General features: G+C 43.6%; 1 protein-coding gene across 1 annotated transcript; it reads right to left on the bottom strand.

Annotated features, from left to right (window-relative positions):
- Positions 1–11,478: 11,478 nt before the first annotated feature.
- LOC149031029 (uncharacterized) lies at positions 11,479–12,474 on the bottom strand. The gene has a single exon (XM_089177026.1). It carries the CDS (start codon positions 12,472–12,474, stop codon positions 11,479–11,481), a length of 996 nt encoding a protein of 331 aa, XP_089033152.1.
- Between the last annotated feature and the right edge of the window lie 833 nt (positions 12,475–13,307).

A 13,307-nucleotide genomic window follows, 5' to 3' on the forward strand; every position in this document is an offset into this window, starting at 1 on the left:
ACTAACTTTACAAGTGAATTGATGAAAAATTTTCAAAAGATGTTGGGCATTAAACATATTACAACTACAAGTTTTCATCCAGAAAGTAATGCAGTCTGGAAAGGAGTCATCAAGTATTAAAAGATTATCTACGTCACTTTTCCAACGAAAATGCTGATGATTGGGATACGAAGATTCATTTAGCTGGACTATATTACAACACATCCAAACATGAAAGTACGGGATTTACTCCTTCAGAACTAGTTTTCGGAATGAATCCAAAGAATGTATCATCATTGAAGACTACTAACCTAACATATATGGAGTATTTGGGTGATTTACAAGCTAAAATCAATAAAACTATCGAGGAAAGTAAAAGAATAATAGCAGAAAGTAAGCAAAGAACAAAAATACGTTATGATCGAATAACGAATCCAAAGGATTTTAAAGTAGGTGATTTGGTTTGGCTAAAGAAAGAAGGAAATGCGAATGATAAAACACACGGTCTGCATCTTCCATTTGAAGGGCCATACAAAATAATAGATAAATTGTCAGATGTTAATTATAAGATAGAGAAAAGAAATAAAAGTATAATTGTGCACGCTAATAAATTAAAATATGCTAATATAAGTTTGTTTCAGAATCCTAATCCATTCGGTTATGATGGAGGTCAAAAGTAACGAGGAACTAAATTTTTCTACTTTACCAAATATTTACATGGAGTATTTAGGAGACGTAAGATTTTTCCATGAAACGTACAATATTGTATCCTACTTCAATTTGGACGAATTGACATTCCAGGAGTCAGAAATCTTAAAAAGCATTGATCGAGTCGAATCATTGTGTCAAAATAATTGTACGGAATCACACCTGATTATGAGGTTAAGAAATCAGTTAGAAAGTCTAAAACAAGATAAGTATAAGTTATTCTCTGCTATAGGGATCCCTACGTTGATTAGAGATAGAAGGGGGATATTTAATTTTGTTGGTAAAATTAGTAAAATACTTTTTGGTACTATGAGTCAGGATGATGCAGATTATTATAATTCTGAAATTGATGCAGTCCATAGAGACAATAAAAGAATTGGAGAGCTATTTAAGAATCAAACATATATATTACAATTAACTATTCATAAAACCGAAAGTCTTTTTAGAGAATGTAATAAAAAATTCATAGAAATAAATTCAAATTTTCAAAATTTCGATAATAACATAAAAAAAATCGTTTTACAAGAAAATTCGTTGCAAAGGGATTCTTTAATAACTGAAATGTGTTTGGAAATTGAATTAGCTTTGACGGAATTTGGTAAGAATGTAAATATGTTCACTCAATCACTAATATTTGCGAAGATGGGTCAAATAAATCCTCAATTATTAACACCAGAAGTACTTATAAGTTCTATAAAATTAATTCGTGACGAAAGAGGGTCGAATGAAATGCCAATTGCTCTCCATGATGGTAATTATTTTTGAATATTTAGAAATAAGTGATTTAACTATTAGTGTAATAAGATATAGATTTATATTTCTGATTAAAATACCTTTATTAGAAATCGGCAATTATAAAGCATATAGAGCTATTCCAGTACCAAAAATAATAAATAATAGTTTAGCTGTTTATATCTCAAACCTACACGAGTACATAATAACTAATAACGAAAAATTATTGTATACTCCTAGTGAAGAAAATTTTTTTTAGAACATTGTAAAACTCATAAACTAGTTTATTTTTTTTTGTGTAAGACAATTCATCCTAAATATTATATTCAAAAACATGATGCTTGTCTGAGTAAAATTGTAAATAATCCTTTGAAATTAGAAAAGAATGATTGCGAACTCAAAATAATTACTGTAAAACATACAATTTGGATACAATTGAAAAATTGCCATGAATGGGTTTATTCTGCTCCTATTCCAAAAACTATTAGAATTATTTGCAGAGATAAAGTTGAAAATAATATAATAAATGGTACTAAATTATTGCGCATGGCACCAGGGTGTAGTGGGGTTACAAACGATGTAATATTAAAGTCATATATTGAAAGAAATTTAATTAATAAGAAAGCTTTTATTCCTTTAATAACGTATAATTTTAGCGAGCATTTCCAAGAATTAAATGATCCACTTTTAAATTTAAGTTTAATGGAAATCCGTGCTGTAGAAGCACCGGATTTAAAATTGAGTGATTTGACTAAATACGGAAAAACTTTAACTGAGATTAAGAGAGAGGCAATTGAAATTGGAAATCATGAAAGAACAAAAACTATTTACGAACAAATAGTCAATTGGATTTTATATGTTTTGTATGTGATTATTGCCTTGGTATTATTATATGTAATTATTAAATTAAAATTGTATCAAATCTTCAAATGTTTGATAACTGAAATTATTCATATTTGTACAAAAAAATATAGCAATCAAAATGCACGGCCTGAGGACATCATCATGTTATCGACGGTTATCTTGGAGATCAGATTGTTTTGAGAGATTTGACTCGTTCAAAATCTATATCGGACAGTTTAAACTATCCTTCAACAAAACAGTTTAATAAACAATTGGCTGTTAATAAAATTCATAAATCTAAATTGCAGATATCGGAATTTGAAGATTTGCCTTGAAAATATTGTATTATCGCATACTAGCATATTTTATATAAATTTACTACATGATTCACATGTATTATTGTTATTATTATATTCAACTTTACTTGTACTCATTATTATGCTTAAATTAAAATTTTTTTTTTTGTATTGGGACCAATTATGTAAAATGCACTTCAACTATTCCGAAAGAAAAACCCCGATTGTATATTGTAAAAGGGGATTTTTCAATCTTAGGGTGGGGGTGTTATGCCTCTGTAGATTATTCTTATTCTTTGAACATTATCTTTCAAAGTTGCTGACAGTGGTGTTCACACGCTAGCGGCTGGGCAGGGCACACCCTATTGCCTGTTTGTTCCCATGGCGTAGTGATACTTAGGATTGCGGTGTATGTTCTCTGGCACCTTCTTGGCCAGTAACAGAATGGTACTCATAGAATAAACTACGAATCGTTAAGGATTCCTAGTTACAGAATTTATTTGAGAATAAATTAAAGAATCGTAATAAAGTATCTTACGGTAATTTTATGTTATAAAATTAACTCCAGAATTAATAATAACAATTTAGTTAGCATTTAACGGTAATAATTAGTTTTCTAGTTGAAGTGCGACTTTACGTTATCAAAATAAACAACTAAATGTGACTATAGTTTAGACATTAAAATCTTGTATTAGTTATTTTAAAAGAAAGTTAAACCTTCTCCCAGGGCATAACAAATATATATATATATATATATATATATATATATATATATATATATATATATATATGTAGGAGAGTTTTAAGCGTAGCAGAGGTAGACAAAAAACTAGTATTCAGTCCTTTCTGTAGATCTTATTTTATTGAAAAGGAAAAATCTATTCAGATTAAAAGAAAAGATTAGGTGGGACATAAAACCATAAACGAACCTTGAGGGTTATTAGGATATTGGTGTAATAAAAAACCATGTGTGCAGTGTAGGGACCCTTTGAAGAATTTCCGATACCTGTGTAAACATATGCGATGCCATAAAAAGGGGTAACATTCCGATGTGCTAGATTAAGTTTCTGTATGCATAGTTCCCACTACCGAAAACCATAGGCTGTACCTGTCGGTGGACTATGGGGTGGATCCTTAGGCTATCGGTCAGTAAGATTTGTAAGCTTCTTCCCTCTCAAAAAGGGGTGTAGGTGATTTCTGATATAAAAGACATGGAAAGGAATAAGAAAGGAGCAGTCTGGGTGGTAGAAGTAATGTAGTCTCAGTCGTAGAAGTAAAGTAGTAGCAGTCGTAGCCGTAGTTAGATATCAGTTGTAACAGTCGTAAGAATTCAGTCGCTCATCTAAGTTGTAACCGTAAGATTGTGAAACTAATATTGTACTTTTCTAATACCTGTTTTAAATAAATCTTATTAGTAGGATTAAACTGGGTGTATGTTCACCACGCACCTCTCACCCTAAATAAATTATCCCTACATATATATATATATATACGCATAAATATAATGATGGGATTATTAAGTCACATTAATGTCATTTTTAAGTCAGAACATATGACTTAATATTGAGGTCATAAATAAAGTCACCATTACGTCATGTGTACGAAAAAAAGAAGATCACTGTATGACATACGTATGACATCATTTTAAGGTCTTGTGTTCACTGGGTTGTGATTCAAGTGTCTCTCTACCGAAAACTAACGTTGAACATTGTCGTGAAAATCTACCGAAAGAAAATATTAGCGAAGTTTCAAAGAGTTCGATGGAACGCGTTCGTGCACTTCGAGCATGCAGAGAGGTGTTTAATTACCATACATATTTTAGTTACTATAAGCAACTCGTCTCATTTCTTCAATTTGAGAATTTGTTTACTGTGTAATATGTTATTTATTATGTCAATAAAACGTAAAATAATTTTTGAATCTGGTAACAATATTATAATTGTAATATAATAGTAATAATATTAGGACCTAGAATAAGTTCTCAAAGTTCTCTGTTTCATCAAAGTTGGCAATAGCAGTACTCCGTGCTTGAAATTTCGAATGTTAACGCACTTGCAAGGAAGTACTATATCTAACCTGAAATTTCAGTGTATGATAGTTCAATTTAGTGTAAACAAAGTAATTTTTTATTTGTTTTGAAAATGTCTATTTTTTTGCAAACTAAAGTGTATTTGTGAAGAATTTTATTGCACTACTTTATTCAAAAGAAATCGGCAGCTGAAGCACATAAAATTCTTGTTGAGACTTATGGTGACAATGCTCTGTCGGATACGACATGCAGAGACTAGTTTCGACGCTTCAAAAATAATGATTTTGAACTTGAGAATAAAGAACGTTCTGGTTCACCAAAAAAATTTCAAGACAGAGAATTGGAGGAATGACTCGATGAAGACCAATCTCAGACGCTAGCAGAACTTGGTAAAACATTACAAGTTAACTCATCGTCAACTGTTTCAAACTTTTAAAAATGTTAGGAATGATCCAGAAGCAAGGACATTGGGTGCCATATGAATTGAAGCTAAGAGACATCGTACAGCGTTTTGTAACGTGTGAACTGCTACTTCAATGGCAGAAAAGAAAAGGTTTTTTGCACCGTATCTGTCCGATTTTCGCACCGTGACTGGCGATGAAAAATGGATACACTATGATAATCCAAAGCGTAGAAAATCATGCATCAACATCGTCGGCAAAACCAAATATCCATGGTTCGAAGCTTCTTCTCTGTATTTGGTGGTATCAGCAGAATGTAATTTATTATGAGCTGCTAAAACCTAATGAGACTATCACAGGGGATCGCTATTGACTTCAATTGATGCGTTTGAGTCGAGCCCTAAAAGAAAAACGGCCGCTATACGACAAAGTGATTTTGTTACATGAGAACGCCCGGCTTCATGTTGCAAAACCAGTGAAAACCTACCTGGAAACGCTTCGATGGGAAATTCTACCCTACCCGTCGTATTCATCTGACATAGCCCCTTCCGATTTTCACCTATTCTGTTCGATGAAACATGGCTTAGCTGACCAGCGTTTTTATTCTTACGAAGAAGCTAAAAAATGGGTCGATTCTTGGATAGCTTTAAAAGACATGTTGTTTTTCCAACGCGGAATTCATATACTGCCAAAAAGATGAGAGAAAGTGGTCTCCAGTGATGAGCAATAATTTCAATAAAACCTTTTCATTCCTCATATTTTAAATAAAGTTTTTATTTTGTAAAAAACAGCGAGAACTTATTCAAGGTCCTAATATTATAACAATTAAACCATTCAATTAACCTACACTTGATATTCTGCATTCATCTCCTTCTTTCGAAACTTAGTTTTTGAAGGTTTCACTTTTAACACGTGTGATCTGCACACATAATTTTTTTTATGTTTGTTTCTTTTTAGTGACGCATTTTTGTTTAATGGATTTTAACATTACTCTGATTCATCGAGTTTTAAATCACCCTGATTCTAAAGAAGTTTTCTACTTTAACAATATTGACAGTCTATTTTAAAAGTTTTGTAAGTTTACTTTCTTTTGTTTCAAGAAAATTAAAGGTTTTCATATCAATGATTAGTCAATGTCTTTTACCGACCAATTTTAAATTGTATCTAGCAATAGAAAACATGGATAATTTTTAGACATTTTAAACAACGCAATATTTTTTAAATATAGATAATTTATTTTTAATTTTTCTAGTACTTTATTTATCATTCAACATATTTTTTTATTCAAAAAATTATAAAATTCATAAATTTGATAGTATTCTACCGCCGACAATACCGTCGAAAATAAAATCGAACAAACAAGTTTTTTTGAAAATCTTGGGAACCGCTTGAGTAAAAGAGCTAAAATTTGAGGTGATTTTTTTTTTATTCGACACCAAATCGATCCCCCAAGTGCAAGTCAAAAAAGCCACGGGGGCAGATTTCCCATATTAATCCGGCTATACCATTTAAAATATTTGCCGCCTAAACGCCATCTTTCATTCAGTTTCGTTCGCTCTCTCTGGCGGCATTTTAAGGAAGGACTATTTGTGTATAGTTTACAGCTATATGTTTATTTATTGCCCTGATATTTTGGCAGAAATAATTTGTTTTGTTTTGAAAAAATTAAATCATAAAATTACATGTCAGTACCATGATATTGAAATTTACACATATTAATACAATATTTAGATTAACTAAATAATAATAAAAATTAATAATAAAAAAAAAAAATTACTAAAGTTCAGCAAGATGAAAAATTAAAAAAAAAAAGAGAAGCAGAAAGGTTCCGGCGGCAGAAAATTAAAGAAGATCCAGAAACTTATAAAAATTATTGTCAAAAAGAACGAGAGAGATACGTACAGCGGAAATTTGTTAATAAATTAAAATCAATTGACCAGTTGACAGAACGTGAAAAACGATGTCGGCGAAAATTACAAAATATGTGACAAAAATCATCACGGCTCAAGAGAAAAGAACTCCAAACCAATGCTCTGGACGAAAACAACAACGAGATGAATGACAACAACAATAACATTAATAAAAATATCTCTAAACGGGCTTCGGTGAATAAGAAACGAATTAAAAAAAAACCAATACACCATACCAATACACTTGGAGTAGGAAAAATCCTGGCCTAATACTATTCAACTCATTAAGTTGTCTCGATTGTCAACCTGGCATAATATGTGAACATTTCTCGATGGGACAAATAAACTAAAGTGATAATCGCTTGCTATTACCTTCTGCAAAAGCACAGAAAGTGTTGAAAAAATCGCAGAAAGACTCCGTAGTCAGGATTGAAATCAAAAAACAAAATGTTAAAATGTATTTTTTCGACGAAGTTTAAGAAATAAGGAATAATGCACTAAGTATTTTGATAAAAAATTCTATTATAGATTAATATTTTATTATATAAAAATTATATCATTGTTTTTTACATTTATAATTGTTGAAAATTTCATTTATTAACTCATTTTAAACTTAGTTACATTCAAAGATTACTATTTAGGAATTTCCTTCCCTGAGGTTACTCGGCGCGTTAGGGTGCGTTTGCACTGACGCAAGGAATGGGCCAATGAACTCCGTGTGGAGGAAAGAAATTTCTGTTTATTTCTTTGATCCCGTAGGACGGTATTTTATTTGTCGGCGTGGTGTGCCACGTGGTCACGTACAGAGAATAAGTTTGTACACAAGAGAGACACGAGAGCGCGATGAGAAGAATGCGACCGGACGGTGCGATGGACGAAGCAGAAGTGAAGTGTTTCTTCCTGCGTGTGTACCGCTACGGCGATCCAGGCATCCGGAAGTGGGGAGAGCAACGGTCGCAGTGGTCACTCTTCCGCTCCGGCCAGCCAAAAGGGCGTGGTCAGGCCCAATCGGATGCCCCTGTGGAACCGCGATACGAGGTGCTTGCGTAAGTTAGTGCTGTCGGCCGAGAGATGTCAGCCCGTTTCCTGCGCGCGCTGCTACAGCTGCGCGCTGTTGGCCGAGAGGTGTCAGCACTGCGCTGGTGCGAGACGCCACAGCCACTCCCCCTCTGGACCGGCTGCCGGAGGCAGGCGGAAGGTACCTCTGCGGAGGATGTTGGGCCGATGCTTCTGTCTGGGCGCTCCGCTGTTAGGCATGAAGGTGCTTGGTTTGGCGGAGGGCGGTGGCGAGACGATGAGAGGTCTGGACGCCGGAGGTGGGTCCCGAGTCACTAGTAGAGTTTCAGGTGCTGGCAGTGGTGAGGACGATGAAGTTGACGACGGCGGCGGCGGTGCCGAAGGCTGCGTCGTTGTGAGAGCCGGTGCAAGGTCCAGATCCTCTGGAGTCTGGGCGGACGTCGACCGCTCCGGAGCAGGCGAATGAGTGGGTGCGTCTGACGGGTGGTCGTCCGAGGTGTCCAGGTATGCTGGTTTCAAGGCGTCTGTGGACACGGCTTTTTCAGCGCCGTTCACTAGGATGACATATACTTTGTCATTGATGCGGCGGATGACTTGGTGTGGTCCTGTGTACGGAGGTTCGAGCGGTTTCCTGACCGTGTCGACTCGCAGGAAAACGTGCGAGCATGTTCGGAGGTCCCTAAAGAAGAACGGGTTGTGGCGCGAGTGGTCCGTTGCTGGTGTGGCACTTAGTGTCTTCATTAGTTCCCGTAGCTGGCCGACGAAGGAGGTCGGGTCGACGGGTGAACTGCTGGGCGTGAAGAAACTGCCGGGAATGCGAAGCGTTGTGCCGTAGACCAACTCTGCCGGCGAGGCTTGCAGGTCCTCCTTGTACGCGTTCCGTAGGCCGAGTAGCACAAGAGGAAGTGCGTCGGGCCAAGGAGCTCGAGCGCACATTAGTGCTGCCTTGAGTGTTCGGTGGAACCTCTCCACCATGCCGTTAGCCTGAGGGTGATGAGGTGTAGTGCGGATCCTGGTGGCCCCCGAGGCCTGAGCGAGTGCGGCGAAGAGTGCTGACTCGAACTGGGTACCCTGGTCCGAGGTGATGGTGAGCGGACATCCCTTGTCCGCGATCCACGCCGATGTGAAGGCCCTGGCGATGGTTTCCGCCCGGATGTCCTTGAGAGGAACAGCCACTGGCCATCTGGTGAATCGGTCGATGATGGTAAGGCAGTACCGGTATTCTCCTACCTGGGGCAGCGTAATAAGGTCGACGTGCACGTGCTCGAAGCGACTTTCCGTGATCTTGAAACGGGAAAGCTCTGCGCGGTTGTGCCGCGCGACCTTGGAGCGTTGGCACGGTAGGCAGGCGCGTGCCCATGCGGTGATGTCCTTACGTAGACCGGGCCAGATGAACTGTCTCGATACCTCTCGTACCGTTGCGCGAACACCCGGGTGAGCCAAACTATGAATGGCTTCGAAGGCGGCTGTGCGGAGCGAGCGGGGTAGGTATGGCCGTACTCGCCCGTCGTGTATGTCGCAGGTCACCTCGAATCCTTCGATGTTGAGTCGCTGAAGGTTGAGTGAGGTGCGTGCTGCGAGCGCTGGGAGCTCGTCGTCCTTGTCCTGTGCTGCGGCGATGGCCTCTGGGCTAAGTGCCGAAGGTAGGCTGATGGTGGCGCAGGTTGAGGTTGGCGGCGTCGGCGATGACGTAGTGGCGCTTGTTGGCCCATCCGGAGCTGGAGCGTCCTCCGTTGTCCGGGAGAGAGCATCGGCGACGACGTTGTCTGCGCCGTCCACGTGCTGGAACGTGATGTCGAACTGGAGCAGGAAGTCCAGCTGACGTTGTTGACGTGGTGAGGCCTTGTCCGAGGGTTGGTTGGCCGCGAAGGTGAGCGGACGATGGTCCGTCAGTACGGTGAATGGGCGACCCTCGAGGATACGCCGGAAGTGGTGAACTGCTAGGAAGACGGCTAGGAGCTCCCTGTCATAGGTGCTGTAGCGAGCCTGCGTTGGTGAGAGCGTCTGCGAGAAGAAACCGACAGGCTGCCAGTCTCCGTTGACTAATTGTAGGAGCGCGGCGCCAACGGCCGTGCTGGATGCGTCGGTAGCCAGTCGAAGAGGAGCAGTAGGCGACAGGAAAGCGGTTTCCACTGCTTCGGCAAGGCTGCGTCGTGCGTCCTCGAAGGCTCGATCTGCTGCGTCGTTCCAAACCAGCGGACGCCGGCTGCTCTTGGGAAGACCCCGAAGAAGCTGGTTGAGCGGCGCCTGGATGTGAGCAGCGTGTGGTAAGCTCCTCCTGAAGAAGTTGATGACGCCCAGGAAGCGTCGCAGTCCTTTTGGTGTGGTTGGCTTCTGGTAGTTCCGTATGGCGTCGATCTTGCGCTCCGGAGGGCGAATGCCGTTGGCGGAGACCTGGTAGCCCAGGATGGTGACGCTGGGTAGTCCGAGCTGGACCTTGTCCACCTTGTAGGATAGGCCGGCCTCCCGTAGACGGTCGAAGAGCATCCGTAGGTGACGTAGGTGTTCTTCGTGCGAGGCGGACCGGATGAAAAGGTCGTCGATGTAGCTTCGGACGAACGGTAGGTCCCGGAGTAAGGAGTCCATAAACCGCTGGAACGTCTGTGATGCGTTTCGAAGACCTAGCGGCATCCTCTGGAACTCATACAGTCCGAACGGCGTCGTGACCGCTGTTTTCTCGATGTCTTCCTTGGCCATCGGAATCTGGAAGTATGCCTCCTGGAGGTCCAGTACCGAGAAGACCGAGCAGCCACCGCTATCCTCGAGTAGGTCCTCGATGACAGGAAGGGGATAGCGATCCGGAAGCGTGATGGCGTTGAGACGACGGAAGTCTCCCGTAGCTCGGAACCCGCCTGTGGGTTTTTCCACCAGGTGGAGAGGGCTGGCCCATGGACTCGATGAAGGCCTGATGATCCCCTGACGCAGGAGGCGGTCAAACGTGGCTTTCGCCGCTGCTAGGCGCTCGCCGGAGAGGCGGCGTGGTCGCTCGAAGACAGGCGCTCCGGAGGTTGTGATGCGATGCACCACTGAGGAGCCCTGAAGCGCTGCGCCCCTCTCCGAGGGCTGGGCGAGGTCTGCGTACTCAGCGAGCAGCTTGTCGTAGGCGGTGCGATAGTGGAGATCCGAGGGTCCCGCGATGGCGTCGACCCCGTGAACGGAAGCCTTCCGGTAGTGCATCGTCGATTCCTTGGAAGAGGCCGGGTCGACCAGTCGTTGCCTACGAATATCCACTAGGAGGCCCGTGTGGTTGAGGAAGTCTGCTCCTAGGATGGGTACGGGCACGTCGGCGACGGTGAATACCCAGGGGAACTCGCGCTGAAGACCCAGGGTGAGCGTAAGTAGGCGTCGTCCGTAAGTGGGGATCGGTGACCCGTTGGCCGCAATGAGCTGGAGACTGTCCTGGGACAGCGGTCCGGAAACCAGGCGGCGCGGCAGGAGTGATACCACGGAGCCGCAGTCGATGAGCATCGCTTGCCTGAGCGAGTGCTCGTGGACGTGGAGGCGGAAGTCCGAGAAGGATCGAGCGGCGCCACCGTGTACCGCCAAGTTGTGCGGCGGCGCTACTAGTTTAACGCCCCGTCCTGTTCGTAGCTGCATGGTGGAAGGCAATTCCGAGCCTTCTCCCGGAATTTCCGATGGTAACGACACCAGGATGATTCTGCTGGCGCGGTGCTCCCCGAGGCTGCGCGTGACCGGGCGCGTGATTGAGAGCGTGGTTGAGCGCCGAGGGTGACGGTCAGCTGGTGGAATTGATCGGTCATCCGGTTGAGTTGATCGGCCATCCGGTTGAGTTGATCGGCCATCCGGTTGTTGGAGCTGGTCAGGTTGGCGAGTACCGCGTGCGTTGCCGTGTGTTCCCCGTCCCCGTTATCCCGCTGGAGTGGAGGCCTGAGAAGGGCGGTGCCTGGCGGAGAGAGATGGCATCCCCGTCGGGTGGCACAGACGCCCGGCGCGAACTCGCAGACGCCGTCGGCTTTGGCGGCGAGCTCGTCCAGGTCCATGGTCTGCAGGAGTCGCAGCAGCTGAGAGATTTGCGGAGGCAAGAGGTCGAGCCACCGGACCTTGATGGCGTCGTCACTGACGCTGTCGCCGGCGAGGTGGCGCATGTAGCGGAGGAGCTGAGACGGCGAGCGGTCGTCCATGGTGAGGCCGGAGAACAGCTTCTGCAGCCGTTTCTCCACGGTGTCGCCGAAACGAGCGATGATGTGCTTCTTTAGCTGCTCGTATTTGCCGGTAGCGGGTGGCGTCATCAGCACATCCTGGAGCTCCCCGATTGTGTGCTGGTCAAGCTCTGCTACGGCGGCGTAGTAGCGGTCGTCGTCCGAGTGCGTCCCGTATTTCCCGAAGATGGCCTCTAGCTGCACGAACCAGAGGGCCGGGTATTGACGCGTGAAGGGTGGAAGGCGACCAGGTAGGCGTCCGGTGTTGCAGGGCTGGCTGGCCTCGGCGCAGGTGCAGGTGCAGGCGGTGGTCAATACGTTGGAGGTCGGCGTAGCAGCCGGTGCCGTATTCTGGCGTTCGGTATCGCGCTGGGAAGCCTCGGCGCGTGTGATAGGCATCTTTCTCTCTTTTATTTCCTTTAGAAGGCGAAGAGGTGCCGGTAGTAAAGGAGAACGTGGTACTCACGCGAAGATAGATGGCGCCGGAGAGCACGTGGCGTTGATGAGCACGTGGTGATGCAGAACACGTGGTGTTGCCGAGCACGTGGTGCTGAGAATCCAGTGGTGTGGAGGGCACGTGGTGCTGAGAATCCAGTGGTGTAGAGAGCACGTGGTGCTGAGAAGATGGTCCTCGGTATCACGTCGGGGTCACCAATTTAGGAATTTCCTTCCCTGAGGTTACTCGGCGCGTTAGGGTGCGTTTGCACTGACGCAAGGAATGGGCCAATGAACTCCGTGTGGAGGAAAGAAATTTCTGTTTATTTCTTTGATCCCGTAGGACGGTATTTTATTTGTCGGCGTGGTGTGCCACGTGGTCACGTACAGAGAATAAGTTTGTACACAAGAGAGACACGAGAGCGCGATGAGAAGAATGCGACCGGACGGTGCGATGGACGAAGCAGAAGTGAAGTGTTTCTTCCTGCGTGTGTACCGCTACGGCGATCCAGGCATCCGGAAGTGGGGAGAGCAACGGTCGCAGTGGTCACTCTTCCGCTCCGGCCAGCCAAAAGGGCGTGGTCAGGCCCAATCGGATGCCCCTGTGGAACCGCGATACGAGGTGCTTGCGTAAGTTAGTGCTGTCGGCCGAGAGATGTCAGCCCGTTTCCTGCGCGCGCTGCTACAGCTGCGCGCTGTTGGCCGAGAGGTGTCAGCACTGCGCTGGTGCGAGACGCCACAACTATTTTTTTTTTCGTGTGTTTTGTTATTCCGGGCGCTCAGTCCTTGGACTATTG

Source organism: Polistes dominula, unplaced genomic scaffold (assembly GCF_049000335.1).
Source record: "Polistes dominula isolate Pdom_NZ unplaced genomic scaffold, Pdom_raw_medaka contig_12, whole genome shotgun sequence".
Classification (NCBI taxonomy): domain Eukaryota; kingdom Metazoa; phylum Arthropoda; class Insecta; order Hymenoptera; family Vespidae; genus Polistes; species Polistes dominula.

Coding starts and splice junctions, on each gene's coding strand:
- LOC149031029 (XM_089177026.1), bottom strand. CDS start 12,474: ATGCCTATCACACGCGCCGAGGCTTCCCAGCGCGATACCGAACGCCAG.